Raw genomic sequence first — 20,751 nt, forward strand, 5'->3', positions numbered from 1 at the left:
TGCTAATAATAAACAGTTAAAAAGAGACTTTGAAACCACATAGTTAAAACTCATGAAAGTAGGAGTTGTAACTATTTTTTTAGATGTGAAGTGAAATATGACAGAGGTATAATTTGGGCTACTTTGTGTACATATGTATGCCTATGCGTGTGCATGTGTGTGTATTTATTACAAGTGATATTAAAGCAAGTTTTGAACATGAGTATTGAGCCAACCATTTACTTAAACTTGCTATATTATAATGTAGTATTTCTATCTCTTCTTTTGCCATAAGTTTATTAAGAATATCAACATCGGAGGTCTGTTCACTGAAATAAGTAAATAAATCAAAGGCAAATGGTAGATTAGCCACTGGCAACCTAATTTTTAGTGCCATAAATATCAATTAATTGTTCTTCTAAAGATTACTGTCTTATGTATGGAGGAAGATTTGACATCATTAAAACAGCATTATTGGTGGAGAACTCTGGAAGAGCCTCCATGTGGCTCTTGGGGGCTGAGGAGACTTGTTCCTCTGACTTCAACTTGTTTGATCCATTTTAGCTTAGGTGCCTTAAAGGGAGTTTTTTATTTTCCAGTTTTTGATTTGTATGTGTGTGGGGAGTTAAATTAGGTATTAGAAGAATCTTCACAAAAGAGGTATTGGATCATGTTTTAGATCATGTTTTCAGTTTTAGTCACTCCACGACACATAGTAGTAAAATGAAATTTTACAAAATAGAAAGTCATAAGATAAAAATTTTACTCAGCACAAACACTTTAGCTAGGACTTAAAATTGAATGATTTGGGTCATTTAAAAAAAATTAACTTTTATTTTTATTATAAGAGTAGAATGTAGAGGCATCAATGAATGGAGACCTTGGCTATAAGGGCAGTTCAAATATCTTGAATGAGTCCCTAACTATCAGTAGATTTATTCACCAAAATTATATTAGTTTTGATTAACATGTATAAATTATAAATTTTATTATTTTATTAACATGTATATATTATACATATTAATGGGGTTCATTTGATATTTCAACACAGGCGTAGAGTGTGCACTGATCAAATCCAGCTTCCTATGCATCCTCTGATTTTCTAAGAATTTATTCCCCTGTTTTAGATCAGGGGTTGGTAAACAGTGGCATCTGGGCTGGAACCAGTTAGCCTACCTGTTTATGTACCACTTGTGAATTAAAAATGCTTTTTACATTTTTAAATACTGGGGCAGAGGGAAGCAATATTTCATGACAAGTGGAAATTAAATACAATTCAGATTTCAGTCTCCATAAATAATTATTTTACAATAGTTCATGACAAGGGAAAGTTAAATGAAATTCAGATTTTGCTCTCCATAAATAAAAATTTTATTGTAACTCTGCTATTCATTTACAATAGTCTATGACTCTTTCATGGTAAAATGGCCAGGAGTGGGCAAACTTTTTCTATTAAGGGGCAGATGGTAAATATTTTAGGCCTGAGAGGCCCATACAGTATCTACTACAACTGTTCATCTCCTGCTTTATAAATGAATAATGCTGCTGAAGGTGCACCATCTAGCATGTTTGAGAACCTGGGTTTGATCCAGACCAAAAATAAAGAAACAAACAAAAAAGAGGATATTCCTGTAGACCCTGTGACTCCTACACATCCACACTCTGTAAGTGGGTGTTTGAGAAAGAGGTACTAAAGGTGCACGTAGAGTAGCTCTACAGAGAGATGGCAGATGCCTACCAATACCAGTTATACTTTGGTTCAGCATTTTAAAAGCTCAGCTCTTTTTCATAATATTTTTTCTATGAAATTATTTCTTTGAAAATTTGAAAAAAAAATAATGAAATAAAAACATTTTTAAAGAACCTCTTATTTCCCCCATTAGACTACTTAACTTTTCTTTGGTATTTTTGTTGTATACACTAGATTCTTTTGGCACAAATGAGTTATTTTAAATACAATTTTTCAATTGTTCTTTTCTGTAAAACTGAACACATACTGTGGACCTTTTATTGTCTTTAAATACACAGTTTTCATGGCTACTTTGAATTCTGTCTCAGGGATGAATTATAATTTATTTAAAAACTGTTTTATTGTTGAGTATTTGTACCCTAGAATAAATAATACTATGTTGTGTCTTTTATACAGATATTTTACTTTGGATATTTCTTCATATATACTGAGATGAATAATTTTAGATTTGGGAGAATGTTTAACAGATGTATATGATTAAAACCAAAACTTTTTCCATATAGGCTATAAAAATGAGTGCATATTTGATTCATTTTTCTCACAATTTAATATATTATGGTTGCCAATTTGCAAGGCCACAAATGTTTTGTTTTTCATTAATTTGATTACCATTAAAGCAGCATATCTTAAATATATTTATTTTTCTGTGAATTGTCAGTTCATGTCCCTTGACTACTTTTTTGTATTGGGCAATTAGAACCATTTTTATTTTTAAAGGACATTAAGTTTTTGTATGTATTTGTTACAGATATCATACCTAATTTGCCATTAGATTTTTTTTTGTATATGATTATTTTTCAGAATGCAGAATTAAATGTTTGTTTTGTCTTTTTCCTTTGAGATTTTTGGCACTGTTTTAGGTTTTAAATCCCTTTTTGCCTGAAATTTTCTTTCGAGTATAAGGCCAGGCCAAATATATATATGTGCTTGAAGTGATTTCATTATTTATATTTGACATATCTGTATAGAATTTATTTCAGGATAAGGTTAACAGCAAACTGGGTCCCCCCAGCCCCACCCACTGTACTTTGCCAATTTTTCTAGTATTTATGTTGATCCACTCACATTTCTCAGTGGTTTTCTTTGTAATATACAAAACTTGAGTTTTAAGGAGGATTTTTCTCAGATGCTACGTTGATGTGCTGCTGATCTGCCTGCTAATTCTTTGTGTAGATCATGCTGTTCTAATTGTTCAGTTCGTAACACTTCAGGGACAGCTCTTCTTCTCAATCCATTGGTTCAGGCTTCTTTTGGGGGGGAAGGGAGACAGGACAATAATTAAATAATAGGATTAGTGATTTCTAAATCTCATTCTTTAAGGCAATAAAAACATGTTATCACAAATTTTGGCTCTATCTTGAGAACATATATTCAAACTATTCATATAATAGTTGTAACAACTTCTCTGAGAATGCTTTTAAAAAGTTAAAACTAAAACACAGTTGCTTCCAACCTCTTAAATAGGTCCATGTATCTTGAGATTTATTTCCTTCTTCTTCTTTTGCCTAGCTGATTTTAGTTGCAGTATTCTGGTGGTGTTAAAAACCATTATGTATTTTGATCTATGGTGATAAATCTCGGTTAATAAATTGTTTTAGGAATAAAAATTATTTTTCAGTGAGTGTTCCGTAAGTGTTGTGAAACATTTTGTTCTTTTGTGTTTTCTCTGTAGGTCAAATAGGCTGAATAGTCATGAAAATCACTCTTATGCACAATTACTCAATTCATTCTTTCATGCAACAAGCGTTTACGGCACCTCTCGCTGTGAAGCAGGCAACAGTGTTGTGGGTGCTGGAAATGCATTGGGGAGTGAGATAAGTGTAACATTTACCCTGGAGCTTAAATTCCAGTGAAGACATGTAGTTATCAGAAAAAATAAAATAAAAATGAAAATATATAATTCAGTACAGAGATAAGTGCTCTGAGTATTATAAGGACTCTCAAGTTGCTTTTGCTAAAACACTGTCTTCACTTGGGCCTGCAAATGTTCAAAAAGAAATTGGCATCTCTGCCTCCATTTTACGTCTATCTTCTTTGCTCTGAGTCACTTTGGATTCTAGGAATAGCAGGTTTGATCAATAAGCATCTTGTGATCAGTCAAAACTCCCTCCAAGGCAATAGCAACTTTCCCGCCTGAGTGGTCCTGAGCTAATGATCAACCAGACCACAGTTTGACAAAGATTGCTTAAGTGTGCCTATTTGTTCCTGTTGCCTATGTAAACTGGGAGTTCATGTCAGTGGCCCCTGAAGACAGGGATGGAAATCCTGGTACCTTTTATCTTCCTAGTATAGCTACACTGATTAAAGTTCCTTTCCTGCTTTTCACCATTCACTTTTTACATTTGGTTTTTCGGGCAAGTGGCTGGACCTGTTTGATTGAGATACCCAGAGTTGGGCTTTTGGCCTAGAACACGTGCAACTAAAGAAAAGCAAAACAGAATAAGAAGAAACCATTTGCCAGAGGTGAAAGGGAGATATTCACGTCCAGGGTCATCAGGATGGCCTGTGTGACTAGGTAGTATCTGTACCAAGACTTGAAAGAAATGAGAGAACAAGTTGTACTAATGTCTGAAAGGAAAGCCTTCCAGGCAGACAGAGCAGCAAACATTCCAAGGTGCAAAGATTCCAAGGTGCTGTGAATCCCAGTACCATTAAAGAGATCAACATGTCCAGGAGGGAGATGAGGTTACGGAGGTATCCAGGGATTAGGATTTTACTTAAGGGTAGAATTTTACTGGGTATGATGGTAGCCACTAGAAGATTCTGAGTGGGAGAGTAATATGACTTGTGTTATTTAACAGTATCTCTTTGGCTGCTTCAGTAGGAAGGGCAGGATACCTGAAAAGATTGGAATGTTAGCGAATTTTCAGGTGGTATGGTGCTAGAAATCAGGAGTTCCCTTTGAGCATATTGCATGTGAGATACAGGAAGAGATGTTAACTGTCAGTAGGATGATGCATGAGCCTGGACAAGGAATGAGAATTGAGTCATCAACACAGATTGCTTTAGTGTCATCAGGCTGGGACACATCACTCAGGGAGTGTATTAGTTTCCTAGGGCCATCACAACAATTGCCATAAATTTGGTGCCTTAAAACAACAGAAACTATTATTTCTTACAGTCTGAGACTAGAAATCCTAGATTTGGCAAGGTCCAAGGGTAGAACCCATCTTTGTCTCTTCATCAAGTCAAGCTTTTCTTCTGTTGTTACATTATCCCTCCTCTTCTGCCTGTTGTGCCTCTCTGCCACTCCTTATAAGGATACTTGTCATTGCATTTAGGGCCCACCTGGGTATTCCTGGATAAGCATCTTTTCTCAAAATCTTTAAATTCATCCCATTTTCCCCATATAAGGTAATAGTTTTTCTTTGATCATATAAGGTAATATTCACAGTTCCTGGAATTAAAAGAGTTTACCATTTAGTCGTCTATAAGCAGTCAGTGTGAATGGAAAAGAAAAGTAGCCCAAGACTGTGCTTTGGGTCATGCCAGTGTTCAGACGGAGGGTGAGACCATCCAGACAGTAAGGAAATAGAGGGAGGTCAGTGGGATATGGGGAGGAGGACAGTCAGACTCTAATGCTGGAGAGGCACATGCTTCAATAAGGAGATGCTTAGCTGTGTGGAAAGCTGCCAAGGGATTCTGAACCCAAAGACCAACATTCATTACTAAACTTGGTGAGATGGGGGTTGTTGGTGAACTGGCAAAATTGCATTCAGAGAGTGGCATGTTGTATCCACTGTGTTCCTCAATGTTGAATCCAACTTCTACTGGAATATGACAGTCCTGTGTTATCTGTTGGGTTAGTGGCCAGCCAAGTGCTTAAAATACAAGAAGTTGTTTCATGATTTCTTTTCTATTTGAAGTTCTATGGATGAATGTGCATGTCAATAATTTTGTTTCTTCAAAATTAAGTAATCTGATAGCTTAGGACTTGGCAAAGAGTCCTGCTGCCAACAAAATGTCACTCTAAGACTTTGGATTGGGTCTGGCTGATGTGAATGACTGAGACCCTCCACAAGGCTGACCAACAATGCTGACAAGGAGACCTTCTCAGGCAGAGGTGGTGTTGTCCTAAGGACATGCACACCAGTCCTTTCTGACAGCTGCTAATAATTGAGTAACCTGGAGTTCCCAAAGACAACAACAGATCTCCTAAAACCATATGGTAGTCTCAATAACATTGGCTGGATTGGAAGAAAAATACAATGAACTGAATTCTAAAATTCATTCTCAACCTTTTCATAGCATATATGAACAAATGTTTTGGCTTGTGTAAAAACAAATTTCTTATTTCTGCTTTAAAATTCTGCTTTTTCATTCAAAAAGCTTGAACACATGTATCAGGGCCAGTGTTCTCATGGCCATGTAAAGCATCTGTATTCCTCCTTATCTAGATGTTAACATGTGAAAAGTGGCAGAAAATTATTTAAATGTAAGAAAGCTAAAGATGGAATCAGACCAATCTTAATATCATAGTGATATTTTGCATCTTTATAGTGTCTCCATTAAACTGGTGAGCAATCACACTCAAGGAGAACAGTTCTGAACCAGAATAAGCTTAAAGTAAAATCATCAGCTTCATCTTAACCTAAAACAGGAAATTGAGAGAGAAAGCTGTGGAACTCAGGATGGCATTGAGAGTGCTGCGATTGGCTCTATAAGTAGATTCAGGGGCAAAATCCTCCTGTCGACTTACTAACAGAGTTTGACCAGGTTCTTCTGGTTTTGATTTAAGTAGCTATCTCTGCAGAAAGGGCCCTCTGAGCATCTTTACCAATTAAGATTTCCTCTTAAGGCTTTGTCAAAGCTATTTGCATTTTCTATTATTCAGGTTGCCCAACTTTACACATCAGTCAGCAGATATTGGACAGTGTAAGCATCATAAAGATTCCAGATTAATTCGAGGCATTGAAGACCTAGTATTAGTAGGTGAAATATGTTGTTAGAGAACAGAAGGTTAATGTATCTAGGGAGTTGGGTAAAAACAGGGAGGAATACATTCTTATTTTATAATTCTGAAACTCAGAATGTGAACTGCCAACATAAATTGAAATCTGTACTTTTATCCCATGTTTGATTCCTTATAGTTTGCTCTGCCAAAAGTCCAGATGAGATAAAAGTTCTTGAAAGTGAAAATAAGGAAACTTGGTTTTACATAAGCCAAAACACTTGTTTACATATGCTATTAAAGGCCGAGAATGACTTTTATAATGTAATTAATTGTAGTTTTTTTCCAATCAAGTGGAAGTTATTGAGACTCCAATATAGTTTTAGAAGATGCATTTGTTTTGGGGAACTTGAGCCTATTTTATTATTAATAGCTGTCAGAACACAAGAGACCAGATGTATTTGAAGGTTAGGTTTTTTGTGGTGAGGAAATTTGTGGATTTTCTGGTTCAGCCAATCTGACAAAAAATAGCTCACATAGGATAAATTTTGCCAGAGAATGTAAGATGGATGAGAGTGAAGATAAATTTTAAAAACTATCTCATCAGTTGAAAAAAAATATACAATGAATGAAAGCAAATAAATATATTGCAATTATTAGGATTTTCATTCAAGCCTAGAGAGTCTCAACCTAAGCACTGTTGACATTGTGGGCCCGATAACTTTTTGTTGTGGGGAGTCTGTCCTGTACATTGTAGGATGTTTAGCAGCATCTCTGGCTTCAACCCACTACATGCCAGTAGAACCTCATCCCCCATTGTGACAACCAAAAAGTTCTCTGGTCTTTGCCAAATGTATTCTTGGTGGCAGACTTCCCCTAGCTTTGAACCTTTGAGTTATGCTGCACAAATGCCCCCAAAGTCACATTCCAGATATTTGCTCAGGATAGAATGAGATGAGGGGACAGGCTTATTGAGACCTTCGCTGCTGGACATGTTTTGGGGATGGAGTTCACTTGGGAAGCACTGTAATTATGGTGTAGCTTCTGGATGTACATTGTACTGCTGAAAAATAGATTCTCTTAAAATCTAAAGTTCAATGAGCATGTTAGGAATACTAAAAATACAGGTGATATAGGTGATCTTTTGAATTTGTCTGCCTCCACAAAACCTTGCAACAATGTGGAGCTCTGCCACAATTGTCTCCAAGACTAAGTGTAGTAGTTGGTATTGGGGAGACTATTCTGAGTATAACTTTGCATTTGCTTAATTTTACAAGTAGCAGCTACTTGAAGACCTACACAATCTTATATGCTTATCTTCGTGTATTATAAACTAATGGTGCTTGTGTCAGAGACTATTTCCATTCATCAAATATCCTGATGTTTCTCTGCATTTCCTAGTCACCCTTGCAGTCAAGCTGGGGCCATGCAACTAGTTTTCTCCAGTGAAATGTGAATTGACTTGACTTTGAGGCCGAGGAAGTAACAGGCCAGAGTGCCTAGTCTATCTTCCCCCCACATCAAAGTGACTTGGGGGGTCCTGCCATGACCCAAAGAGAGAGCTGTTCCATGATTTCATTTTCTCTGTTCTCTTTTTCTGGAACAACTGCTAGTTGGATGTTGGACTTTCGGAGATCATCTGCTTAATTTTCTTTTATTTCCAAGAATCATCTCTTCATCTATTTTTCTGCTTTCTGGAAACCAGTTGGAATTTGACCACACAGAAAAGGAGGTTCAGCTAAGCCTTGAGGGTTCAAGCATCACTACTGGTTGCCTTTCTTTATGGTAATGATATTATACTCAAAAAGCCACATGCTGTGACATGAACAGTTATTTGAAATGGTGTCACACATTTCCTAGTACATTCTGCTTTGAAGGAAAGTAAAAAAAAAAGATCACAGGAGTGCATTTTTTCCAGTAAATAAAAGATGAAATGACAAGACTCAAGATTTGGAGAGAGAGAGAGAGAGAGAGCGAGCACGTGTGCAGTTTCAGGCATCCACCAGGGGGTCCTGATGGGGGGATACTATATATGTATTCCTACACGGTTAGCATAAATCAGTTAAGTGCTTTCGTAATTCCACCTGTTTCATCCTTTTTACTGGTCATATGCCTGCTGCTAACATAAGTGGTGCTTACAGGATAAGAAAGAAATGCCTTTCCTCTGGGCAGTGCCAGCTTCATGTCAGTGCACCTGTTTGGTGAGCAGTGTGCTGGCTTTTATGCACAGAAGGAAACCCGGCCTGGGAGACCCAAAGCTCACCCTCCAGAGTGAACTTGGTCAACCCTATTGGTTTCCCAGCAGTGCCGCCACTCTGCCTTGATTTTTTTGGCCTCTTGCCATTCTCAGGTTGAGCCCATCATGTGAAGGCCTAGGAGGGAGAGGGAACCAGCTAGTACGTTGTCTAGTCCTGACAGCCACGTGGATATTTTTAAGCCTTTGCAATTGGATGAGATCACTTAGCTATGATGAAAGAAATAAGAGGACAAAGGAATCCAGACTTCAGACTTTGAGAGGTCACTTGAACATGTGGGGATAGGCATAGGGGAAGGAAAGAGAATTTACTAAGGGAGGGAAAAAAAGTGTAGAGACAGAGTTGTGAGAGGAAGGAGGAGAAGAGAGAGAAACAATCAAAGCCCGTGCTTTCTGAATAGCTGAGGTGGTTATGTGATTGTCCAAATCATTATCATAATTCACAAACCACTGAAAGTAATGCCAGTATTTCTGCCGTCTCACAGATCCATCTCCTATCTCATAGGTAAAAGCCTCCGATGCAGATGCAGGAGCCTATGGCTTTGTTCAGTATTCTCTTTATGACGGATTCCAAAGCGATGAAGCCCCTCCAGCATTCCGGATCGACCCACACGATGGGCAAATCTGTGTGTCTCAAGATATTGACAGGGAAAGGGATCCTGCCACCTTTGATCTCCTGGTGAAAGCGAAGGATGGGGTAAGTCTTTGTGTATGAAATTTCAAACATCCTCAAAAGTGAACCATGAAGTGTACTTTGTAGAGAATCAATTATAAATAATTGGCTTACCAAATTTCATATACCCATCACCTCTTTCCTTTGCCTGAGTTTTTTTTAAAGCAAATACCTGGCATTATATCATTTTACCCATTAATAATTAGATAATATCTCTAACAGATAGTGACTTTTAAAAACTATAACTACAATACTTCAGCAGTATATTATTCTTTGATAAAATCTAATATGGATTCCTTGTTAAATTTTCTGGATTATCTAAGCATATATTTTAATAACTGGTTTATCTGAATCCATATCCAAGTAAGTCCCTGAATTTTTATTTTTGGCATGCAAGTGGTGTATTAAATATACTTATCACATATGTTTTTTTTCTTTCCGTAGCTTGTCATTTCTTGTCCTTAATGGTGTCTTTTGAGGGAAAATGTTTTTAATCATAAGAAAGCTCATTTTATCAATTTGTTTCCCTTTATAGCTAGTGTTTTTTTTGTGTGTGTCATTTTAGCAAGCAATTGCTAAACTTAGAGATATAGAGGTGTTCTCTAACATTCTTTTCTAGAACCTTCTCATTGTTTCACCTTTCAGATCTGTTTTTTCAGTCTAATGTTGGGAAGGTTTTTTCATTATTTCTCCAGTATGGTATTCAATTAATCCAGAACTCTCTACTGAAACGATCTTTCTTCAATGTAATAGAGTCTCACTGTTGTGGAGAACCATGTGATTGTGTATGTGTGTCTCTCTGGACACTCTCTTTTTGAGCTATTTGTCTGACTTAGTGGTAGCAATAGATACTCCTAATCATTTGAATTTTATAATACATTGTAATATCATGTATTCTCTTAGCTTTATCCTTGGCTATCTCTGATAATTTGCATCTCCAAATACATTTTGGAAACATCTTGTTCAATTTCCAGTACATTACAGTAAAGGTAGACTAGTATGCACACTGACACTGGGATATTTTTCACTTACTGTATTTTAAAGGCTTTACTTGTTTCTTTTTTTCCATCAGAATATCTTTTTTTTCATGTACTTCAACTCAGATATCTTAGCAACATTGAATAAAAATTTTCCAATAAAATCTTCTCCCTTTTTTTTCCAAATATATTTCTTTTGATGTATTTGAAAGAAATGGTGCTTATCTCATTCATTATGTGAGTATGCACAGGAAGAGTAATTTGAGGGTAATCTGAGGCACCTGCTAGGTGCCATTCCATGGATCTGTTTGTTTTTTTTTAATTTGTTCTTTTTGGAAATACATGACAATAGAGTGTATTTTGACATATTACCCATATATGCATTATAACTTACTTGTTTCTTTTTAAAAATCTACTTATTATTCCTTTGTGTAGCTATATACTGCTAACACCTCTATGGGCTGATGTTTCTCATTTGAAATTAATAGGAGACTGTACCTACTTAAGACATGAGTCATTGGGAAAATAAGTCTAATTGTATGCATTACAAGTAAACATATAGAAGCTAATATGAAATAAACTAATTTATATTCAATAAGATATTTGTGTTCTATTTGATTAGATTGTTGTGAATACCTGCTATGTGGCTTCTGGAATCCTTGATCCTATGTAATAAATATGTAGGAAACAAAGGTAATAATAAACAGACGAGTTTAGATTAATGTAAGTCTCTGCAATTATTTAAAGCCCAATATATCCACACAGATATTAATATAAGACTTTAAAATGTATTCTTAATAGATCTGGGGACAATTATAAAAAGGCCCTCTAGAGATGAATAACCAGGTTAAAGTCAATACTGCAGGAGTCCAACACCTATTTCTAATTAGCTGGTTTCAGAAGATCTTGTAATGATGTGTAGAAGTGGTTATCTTTATACAAATTGCATCATTTGGTGCAGGAAGTATTTTTTTTTTCTTTTTCCATAGTCCACTAATTAGGAGCACTGTAGCAGAATAAGAAAAAAAAAATCAATGCAATCAATTTGAACTCCCTTGCTTACTTCCATTTCCATACTCTACAGACTTATCCCCTAAAGAATGGAGTCCCTGCTGTATCATCCAAGTGCTACTTTAACCACCCATCCCCCCCTAAAGTATCTCCAGACTGAACAAATGGGATACATTTTTCCCCAATCAAGAGGCACATTATTTTTAAAGATAATTATATTTAAAGATAATTTAAAGATAATTAAGAGAGATAACTTACTGTTAGGAGTTAGATGGGGTATCCCCCAAAAGTTTGCATTTTATGAGACAACACAGAAGGTTTAGAGGAGAAATGACCGGGTTATAGCCTTAACCTAATCAGTGAATTCAGCCCTGATAGGATTAACTGAGTGATGAGTGGAGGCAGGTGGGGTGTGGCTAGAGGAAGTGGTTCATTGGGGGCATGGCTTTGAAGTATATATTTGTGTCTGCCAAGTGGAGACCCCTCTCTCTGCTTCCTGATCACTATGTGAGCCACTTCCCTCCGCCACACTCTTCTGCTGTGATGTTCAGCTTCTCCAGGAGCCCCAGGGAATGGAGGCAGACTTCAATGGGCCGAGACCTCTGATACTGTGAGCCCTCAACTAGACTTTTCCTTCTCTACAATTGTTCTGGTCGGGTCTTTCAATTGCAGCAGTGAAAAACCTGAGTAAAACACTGTCTATGTGCAACTTTTGCCAATTTTTAGAAATAAAAAATGAGACAATCTTTACATTGATGATGTTTGATGAGTCAGAATATTCAAACTTGTAAAAACTCCTTGTTTTGTAAAAAGAAAACACTTCTAAAAAAAAAAGCACAAAATATTTCTATTAGAATTGCAACACCCTCCCTATGGGTTCTTTATATTCAAATTCTCACTCTCCTTTTTCGGGTGATCTCATTTTTAGCCCAGTGCAGAACTTAGTTTCCAGAGAACTGCTCTGACCCTCCCTGTTTTAATGTAGGTTTTCATTATTATTTCCATATGGTAAGGACTATAGATCATGAGTAGCTGCCATTAAAAAAAATAGTTAATACAAAGCCAAGAGGAAGGCATGCCACCCTTGTGTCACTATGCCACAAGGGTGATAGAGCTGTGCAGGTTGGGGGAACATGTGCATACAGTGAAATAACAAGTTGGCCAGGAGGCCTAAGGAGAGAAAGCATTGTGAACTAGAGCATTTACTGTGGTTTCCAGGGATGGGCAAGGCAGAATTAGCAGTTTTAGTATTGACTGGTTTGAGTAGTTGCAGAACACTCTAGGACATAGAGACTGTACCAGTTGTCTAATACTTGATGCTAGGTTGATCAGGGCAGGTGGACAGTGGCGTGGCATATAAAAGCCTAATTGGGATATGGGTTCTGGATGTTTGTTTGCATTTGAACAGCGAGTTGTTCACTGTCCTAGGACTGGGCTAAGCCTGGGAAGGGCTGTCCTCCAGGGTCATCAAGGCCCCAGATGTCAAAGCATCCGAATATAGAAAATAGGAGATATGGTTAATGCACTACCCTGGGGGGTCTCCAGGAAGAGAAAGACTAAGGGCTCATCAGAACTCCTGGAATATTGGGGCTGTACAAGAGAAAATCTTTGCAGCTACATCAGTTCAATACCAACTTATTTTACATAACAGTGATATTGAGGCAATTCACCTTTTGTCCACGTGTAGCATCTTAAATCCTCAAAGGAAGTTTTTGTCTTGACACAGGCTACTTCCAACACTTTCTTCTCCTTTGCTGCACGTTGTCCCTGGCAAGCTTCACCAGCGCTGCTCAGTCCTGGGCAGACAGCCCATGGACTCATCAGCAGCTGCTTCACCCTCCTCACTGCTTCCCCATCCTCCTCCTTGTCTTCATCTTCATTTTCCATGGTTTACTTTATCTCCATTCTCTTCTGAGTTTGTCTCCTCTAGAAGATTTTTAGCTGCTGGTTCCATCTCCACCCAAGTCTGTCTTTCTTCAATTTTGTGGGACTCCAGGCATTAAAAGTCATTGAGAATCACCTGCTTCAAACATGCCCCCCAAACAGAAAGCAGCCCATATCCGAGACCAGAGTGGCTCTAATGCCACATTGGTTTTTTTCAGAACCATCTTCATCCTTCCAACTGGCCTAAGGCAAAGGACTCTCATAAAATGGTGACTATGGCCCCATCTTCTATGACAACCACTTTGGCTATCTCTGTGGGCTCCTGTGTGATGACTTCCCCAAATTCCTTCTTGCTGTCTATCAGCCTTGTCCCCTACTTTTTTGCCTCTCCTGTTTTCTCTTCTCAGACCTAGGGTGCTTCAGCTTTTCAGCAAACCAGCAGTCTGTGTTATCATGGAAGTACAGCTCACTAATGAAGTCATCCTCCAGGTTATCTTTCTTATTACAGACACTCCCAAAGAGCAGTATCTGATGATTCATGTCTACAGCTCCCCCAAAGCCAGACATTGGAAAGGGCTGGCTTTACTCTTGGAGTAAACTCAATCCCAGTCTACACTCATTTGCCTTCTCCTTCCTCAGAGGAGAAACAGATAAATGCAGCATGATTGTCCATATCTTTATTGTTTCCAACAGCCTTTACAGATGTTGATGTTGCCCACAAGAGTGATAGACATATGGCAGCCCAGTCTGGGTGGAAACCCGGACCCTCAAGTGGACAGCTTGCTTTACAGAAATATGGTTAAAGGTATACATATCCCTTGTTATTTCATGGAAAAAGAATTAGCTGTTTCTTCTAATTCCATCTGAGTCCACTCTGACCTTATGGAAGGATATAATTTGCTCCCAGGTATTGGTGGCCACACATAGGACCCTGGGTTCCATGTAGTGGTAAAGCTTCTTTCCACTGGGAGAAGAAAACTGTCACCTTGAGACACCACCACTGCCTGGAAAGCACAATGCCTAGACCTTTGGGTCAGGTATCTTTTCTGACATTACAAATACAGAGCTCATTACACAAACATGTATTTTGGTCACTGAAAAATTCACCTCTGCAAAGCATCAATTCATTATTGAGCATAAAAGGACACCTTGAACCTTGGTGAAGGTGAAGAACATGATATTTCTATGTCTTTTTAGCATGTATTGTTTGGAATCTGTGTCTTTTTAGCATGTATTATTTGGAAGTTTGTTATCAGGGGGGACCTTTAAGATCTACCCCTTTCCTGAACGCTTGGACACCTTCTCTATCTTGATGGCTACCTTCTTCTTCTTGCTTTTCCCACCCATCTTGTGGATATAAGGCCACATAGTGACCCAGGGAAGAAACTGTACCTGGGAATCCTCCAAATGATGTCCTCATGGGAACAGTGCTTGGCATGAGGCAGGGATGCATCTTAAGACAAATTCTAGAAGAATCCATTCTATCCACCTATCATAGACTTTTAACAGTTTCCTAACCTTCACCCTGTTTGGACTTAACACTGCCTCTAACATTCTTTATGTTTGCCTCAGAAAGTACAGAAAGAAAGCCACATATGTGCTTTTATGTTGAGTGTGTCTATGTGCACACACAAATATAATGTGTACACATACACACACACACACACACACACACACATATATATACATGTAAATAAGTATAGATGCACATGTACATATATGAAGTTATCCAGTATACAGCATTACTGCATAATCTTCATGAAATTCTTCTGTGATAAACTGTGAGTTTTGACAGGGTGACCTCTGCATTTGTCATAATTATTCTGTGTAATATCTACTAGCCTTGTATGTCCCTCAGAAATCCATCATCAAATAGGTCAGAAAAGATGAAGATAACAAGGCTGGTAATGACCCAGCAGGCTGCCCCTGAAAACAATCCAGATTGCACCCAAAGGAAAGATTAGCTCAGACAAGATATGTTAGGTTCAAAATGTTGCCATTCAGGCCATAATGAATTTATTCAAAACAATAAACTGACGCTTGACAGAAGTTCTTTAATTTTACATAATCACCTTGACAATCTATGGCTTTTCCTCTCATCCTTTCTCTTTCTAATAAATGTCCTCTAAGCCCTTGGTAGGAAAATTGCTGGAAACTCATTTACTGGTGGTTCCTAAGAGATTTTTATCTGTTAGTAGAAGAATATTTCTTATAAAATAACCCAGATGTTCTTGGCTTCTTTGTTGCTACTCTATTTATCTTTGTGGTGACTGTCAATATTTTTTTTAACTCCATCACTTCTACTCGACTGATATTACATCTGAAATACTCAATTTTTTTTCTGTTCCTGCTACTGCTATTTATCTCACACACAGTAGCCATGGTGAAGATGCTATAAAATGAAATAATGGGATCAAATAATTGCCAACCACATGGTTTTCCCCAATAAAATTCTATAATATAATTAATTCCAACCTTATATCTAATTTTTATTTTTTTATCCATGTATTTTCACCAAGTGGAGCTCTCATTTTTGGAACATGTATTTATTAACATTGTTCCCTCATTTTTTGCTGAATTCTGTAGCTGAAATGTGTCTGAAATATAGCTATTTCAACTCTGTCTCACCCCTCTAGGCTTAACAGAGGATTGTGTCAGACTAATAATATAAAAAGTAAATTGACTCAGCTTCTCACCATTGTTTATATTAATGACAAAGTTGGCTATTAAGGTTATGCTATTTAGTGTGTGTGCAGTGCAGATTGAAACCCAAAAGCAAACTTCCCAAGTAAAGAGCATGTTCATTTTAATTCTAATAGCTTATGTAATCTCACTTTCTAAACAGTGTTCAGGTACTTATTTCTCTCTTTTGTTTCATTGATTACCATCCCCCACCCATTTCAGAATGCCATTGGGCAATTGTGCCTCATGTTTTCTAGTTCAATTTTTCTGCACCATATCTGAAATGAATTGCCCACCATTCTTTCATATATTTCATAGACTAATTCCAAAATGTCTTAGATACCACTTTACTTCATTCTTGTCTGCAAGAGTTTAATCCTCTCTACCTTCCGTTACTATCCATATTCTCATCTGCACCCTGCTCAGTTCATGCCTTAATTTGAATCTCTTTTGTACTCACAATTTCTGTCCTTCTAAACTCTTCTATTATGCTCTCTAAAACCCATGGTCCATCATTTAGCAAATCCCTTTATACACTCAGCCTGGTCTCTCTCTGTTCCTTTATCTCCTTGCCCTGATTGAAAATAGTCTGAGGATACCAGGTTTTTCCTGGCCTCTGAAAGGGAAGACCAGAATTCCATAAATTACAAGACAGGAGGTAGTGAGATAGGGCTCTCCTGATGCCCAAGGCGTTATCTAAGTCTTTTCTACTCCATTCTTGAGAAAACAATTTGTTTTTGAGGTTCAAGTTGTCAGACTATATCACAGACATTCCTTTTTATTGTTATCATGTTTTAAATCCCTTTATCACTTTGGGATTTTTTTCTACCTTGCTCATAGTCTTTCTCTTCACCACTGTATTCATCAGCTTTCCATTTCTATAACGAAATGCTTGAGATAATTAAATTATAAAGAGAAATGGTTTGTTTTAGCTTACAGTTCTATAAAGGTTCCAGTACAAGATGGAGTAACCCCATTGATATGGGCCTTAGGTCAGGTAGCAAATCATGGCAGAAATGAGTGGTGGAGCAAACTGATCACCTCCTGAGCCAAAGAGGAAGAGGCCAGGATCTCACAGTCCCCTTCAAGAGCACCTCTCCAGTGACTTAAGGATCTCCAAGAAGGCCCTACAGCCTGAAGGTCCAGAGCATCTCTTAAGAGTGCCATTCTAAGGACCAAACCTTTAACACATGGAGCTTTGACGCCATTCAACATCTAAACTATAGCAACCACTTTTTCCTCATCAATCTTGGAGCTTTCAATATTTATAACTATCTTATACTCAGAATATCACAGCTCCTTGACTTTGTCATTGCAAAGATCATCACCTAATTAATGGTGGTGAAGTGTCTGAAATCTTGATTTCAAGCATGCTACTTTCTGATCAGCATTTTTATCTTCCTGTCTCGCTTACTGGGGCACCTCTAATCCCATCTTCCCATAGGAAGATCAACTGGTTTATTACCCATCATTGAAGCCATTCAGTTGCAAACACCCTTCCCTAGAACTCTCCTGGTAAAACCTTAGCTTTGTCTAAACTCAACTCTTGGCCTTTTCTGCATTTGCTTCTCAGCAGGCAAATGTGCCTGGAGAAGAGGAGCCCATCTGCTGGAGATAGGAGGGTCTTTACCTTCCTGCTACCAACTCTACTCATCTACCCATTTACTAGTTCATTCTCTACTTTCTTCTTATCATATTAGAGATGTCCCTGTTTGTATTAGAAGCAAATCCCTCCTGGTGTTCAGGGTCAGCCTACTCAAGGTCATCACTTTTCTCTTTTTCCTGCATTATTAATTTCTCAAATTCTCTTGAATGACTCCCATACAAGGCAGAATAGTGATCTCTTTTTTAAAAAAAAAATCTTTAAAAAAAACTCCTAATTTCATATACTTTCTTAGAAAATCATTTTATTCATTTTTTTCTCTTCCATATTAAATCTACTTAAAATAGTTGTCCCTGTTTTCTCACTTATGCATTTCCTTTGATGGATTCTTCCTTTCCAATAAAACTGCTTTTATCAACAGGATTACAGTTGTGCTGTATCCTGGCATTATCGATTCATTAATTTTTAACATCTTCAACCTTTCAGTGATTTGAAAAATATTCTTTGAATGCTGCTCTGCTTGGCTTTGTAGACACCCCAACTTACTGCTTTCTCTTTACTAAGCTGAACCTTCATTTTTCTTCACCTTTGTTCATAAAACTTAGACTGTATCACATTGACATAGAAGGCTCACTAGGATGCAAACCACGACGCACACAAACTAAGAGATGTGAAGAATAGATATTAATATTCTGCTCTTCGGGAGTCCCAGAAGACAAGAACAAAGAGAATAGAGAGTAGACAATTGCCAAAGTAGAAATAACAGCAGAAAATTTTCCATATCTGCTGATTGCCCCCAGGCAACCTTCCGGCCTCAGAGATATTGTTTGCTTTCAAGCTTGGAGTTTTCCCAAAGTACTCCAGCCTCTCACAGCATAATTTGAGGGCATTGGGATTTGGGTAGATTGCTTAGGAGTTTCTTCTCATAATTTTAAAAATCAAATGATTAAAATTAAATCAAAGTGACCCCCGACTTGTTGGTAGAAAGAGAAGAGGTTAAAAAAAATTAATAAACATTCATGCGTGAGATGTATTGGTTACCTATTGATGCATAACAAGTTATTCCTGAATTTAACAGCTTAAAATGACAACCATTTATTATCTCATGTTGTTTCTAAGGTCTGGGAGTCTGGAAGTGGCTCAGCTGTGTGGTTCTGGCTCAGAGTCTCTCATGATGCTGGGTTATCAGAAGTTTCCATCTTCTGGACAGAAGTTTTGTAATACAGCCTAGGGAAGTGGGCTCTGAAGGGGATAGAGGGAATGAGTTTAGATGTGCTTTCCTGACAGCATTTGGTGGGATACTGATTTCCCAAAAAGGAACCTTCTAAAAAGGGTTCTGTGGTCCAGAAAGAGTGAGTTATAGGGATACAGCTTGACATGACCACAGCCATCTTGGTTGTAACATTATCTCAATGCCTGCAAGACAAACAAAGTTGTTCACAGTGGGCCGAACGTCTTGCGTGCTGTCTACTGACCCCTGCACTGCATTTTAACTGACCTTGGACACATTAATAGTATTTGAGAAAGGCCAGGGACATTCCAGTTGGCAGCAGCCCTCTTTTTTCTAGTTTAGTGTATAAATCCCTTCCTCTTGCCTCAGGGTGTGAGGATAGACCTATCTTGCTGACACTCAAGAGGTGCTTCTTTCCATAAATCCCCAGTAAATTGTACCTTGTGCTACCTGAGATCCATCTGCCTGTTTCTTTCATCTCATGGCACTGTCTACATGTGGTGGCTCATTCTCATACACCAGGACTGAGTTTCTCCAAAACAGTGCCGTTTTCATTTCTTCTAGAAATGTGCATATAAAAGGCTCTGAGAAAATGAACCCTTATGACTTGGTGAATTTGGCATTTCCCCACCTTTCTGACTAAGGAATCTCTTTATTGATTTATGAATTTTTAAAAATACATCTCTCCCTTACTACCCAGGTATCTCTCTCTAAAACATAGATTTGATCACATCACTTCATTAATGCCAGCAATAGTGTCATGTTGGAATTTAGGGAGAATAAGTGAGTATTTGACTTTTTTAAATTTTGTTTTTGTGATATTTTTCATATAAATAATATATCAGCACAGCAAATGTATACATGACTTGTTAACAAATAAAAACGTATGTATTGAGGGCATGCACACCACATGTTTTTTACTGATGGTGAAACCAAGTTTGAAACCAAACTCCATTCTGGCTTCTGCTGGTGGGTGGGGTCTGTGTAAGGTAATGGCCTATGCAGCTGAGAAAGCTCCTTTTAGTTTGAGCAGCTAATCACAGCAGGGGCTGCCTGTTAGTGTCACTTGGTCAGCTCAGAGTGTCACAGCCAACAAAGCCTGATTCTTTTCCACTACTATCCAGTGGTGTGTTGCCTCTCTAAATGGTGGCCCATGCCCTCCACATGTGACAACAGACCCCAATAGAGCACTACAACCTCTTACCAGGTTCTTGTTTTGCAAATCTAAAGAACTAAACTCATGGGACAAAAGAAGGCAAGAATGAGAGGAGAAGGATTTATTCAAGTGTGAAAAATAGAAATTGAACTCTTGCAGAAGCAAGAGGAAACCCCCAATAGGGGTTGCTGCCAGTGTGTGCTAGTCTAGGGGTTTATGTAGCACATGGGTCAAAGCTTTTGGTTCAAATTTATGCTAATTGGGGTTTGGAAAAGTACTAAGGCTATTGGGTAGCCCTGCAATCTCATTCAGGTCTGCTCTACTTCTGTTTTCCTCCTGCTGGTGGGGAAGCAGGGGTCAACGTGGTGGGAGCCTGGATGCTTGGGGTTCCACCTGTCTTGCTGTGTGGAGTAGGCATCTACACCAGCCCAGGCCAGGTGTGGGGTGAGGGGTGGTAACAGGTCTGGTACCCCTAGCTCAGCTCTGCCCTGGAGCAACATGCCTCAACCCGCACCAGCATGGCGGGCTCCGTGCAGCCACAACCAAGCTCACTTCTCTGCAGGGATTAGTGGGCTGGCCGTGCAGCTTGGCAGCTGGAGAACTGTGACCATGGAGGCCTTCAGCATACAGAATACAGCCCAGATTTGTTAGTTTTTGAAG

At 38.1% G+C, this 20,751-nt stretch overlaps 1 protein-coding gene across 1 annotated transcript in view; it reads left to right on the forward strand.

Annotated features, from left to right (window-relative positions):
- The window catches only part of Dchs2 (dachsous cadherin-related 2), a 250,204-nt gene that overhangs the window by 115,059 nt on the left and 114,394 nt on the right, over positions 1 to 20,751 (forward strand). The window contains exons 2-4 of the mRNA XM_071614027.1: positions 9,380 to 9,571; positions 17,159 to 17,178; positions 17,847 to 17,862. Of these exons, the coding sequence (XP_071470128.1) occupies positions 9,380 to 9,571; positions 17,159 to 17,178; positions 17,847 to 17,862 (228 nt within the window). The remainder of the gene's footprint in view (positions 1 to 9,379; positions 9,572 to 17,158; positions 17,179 to 17,846; positions 17,863 to 20,751) is intronic.

This window comes from Marmota flaviventris, chromosome 7 (assembly GCF_047511675.1).
Source record: "Marmota flaviventris isolate mMarFla1 chromosome 7, mMarFla1.hap1, whole genome shotgun sequence".
NCBI lineage: Eukaryota > Metazoa > Chordata > Mammalia > Rodentia > Sciuridae > Marmota > Marmota flaviventris.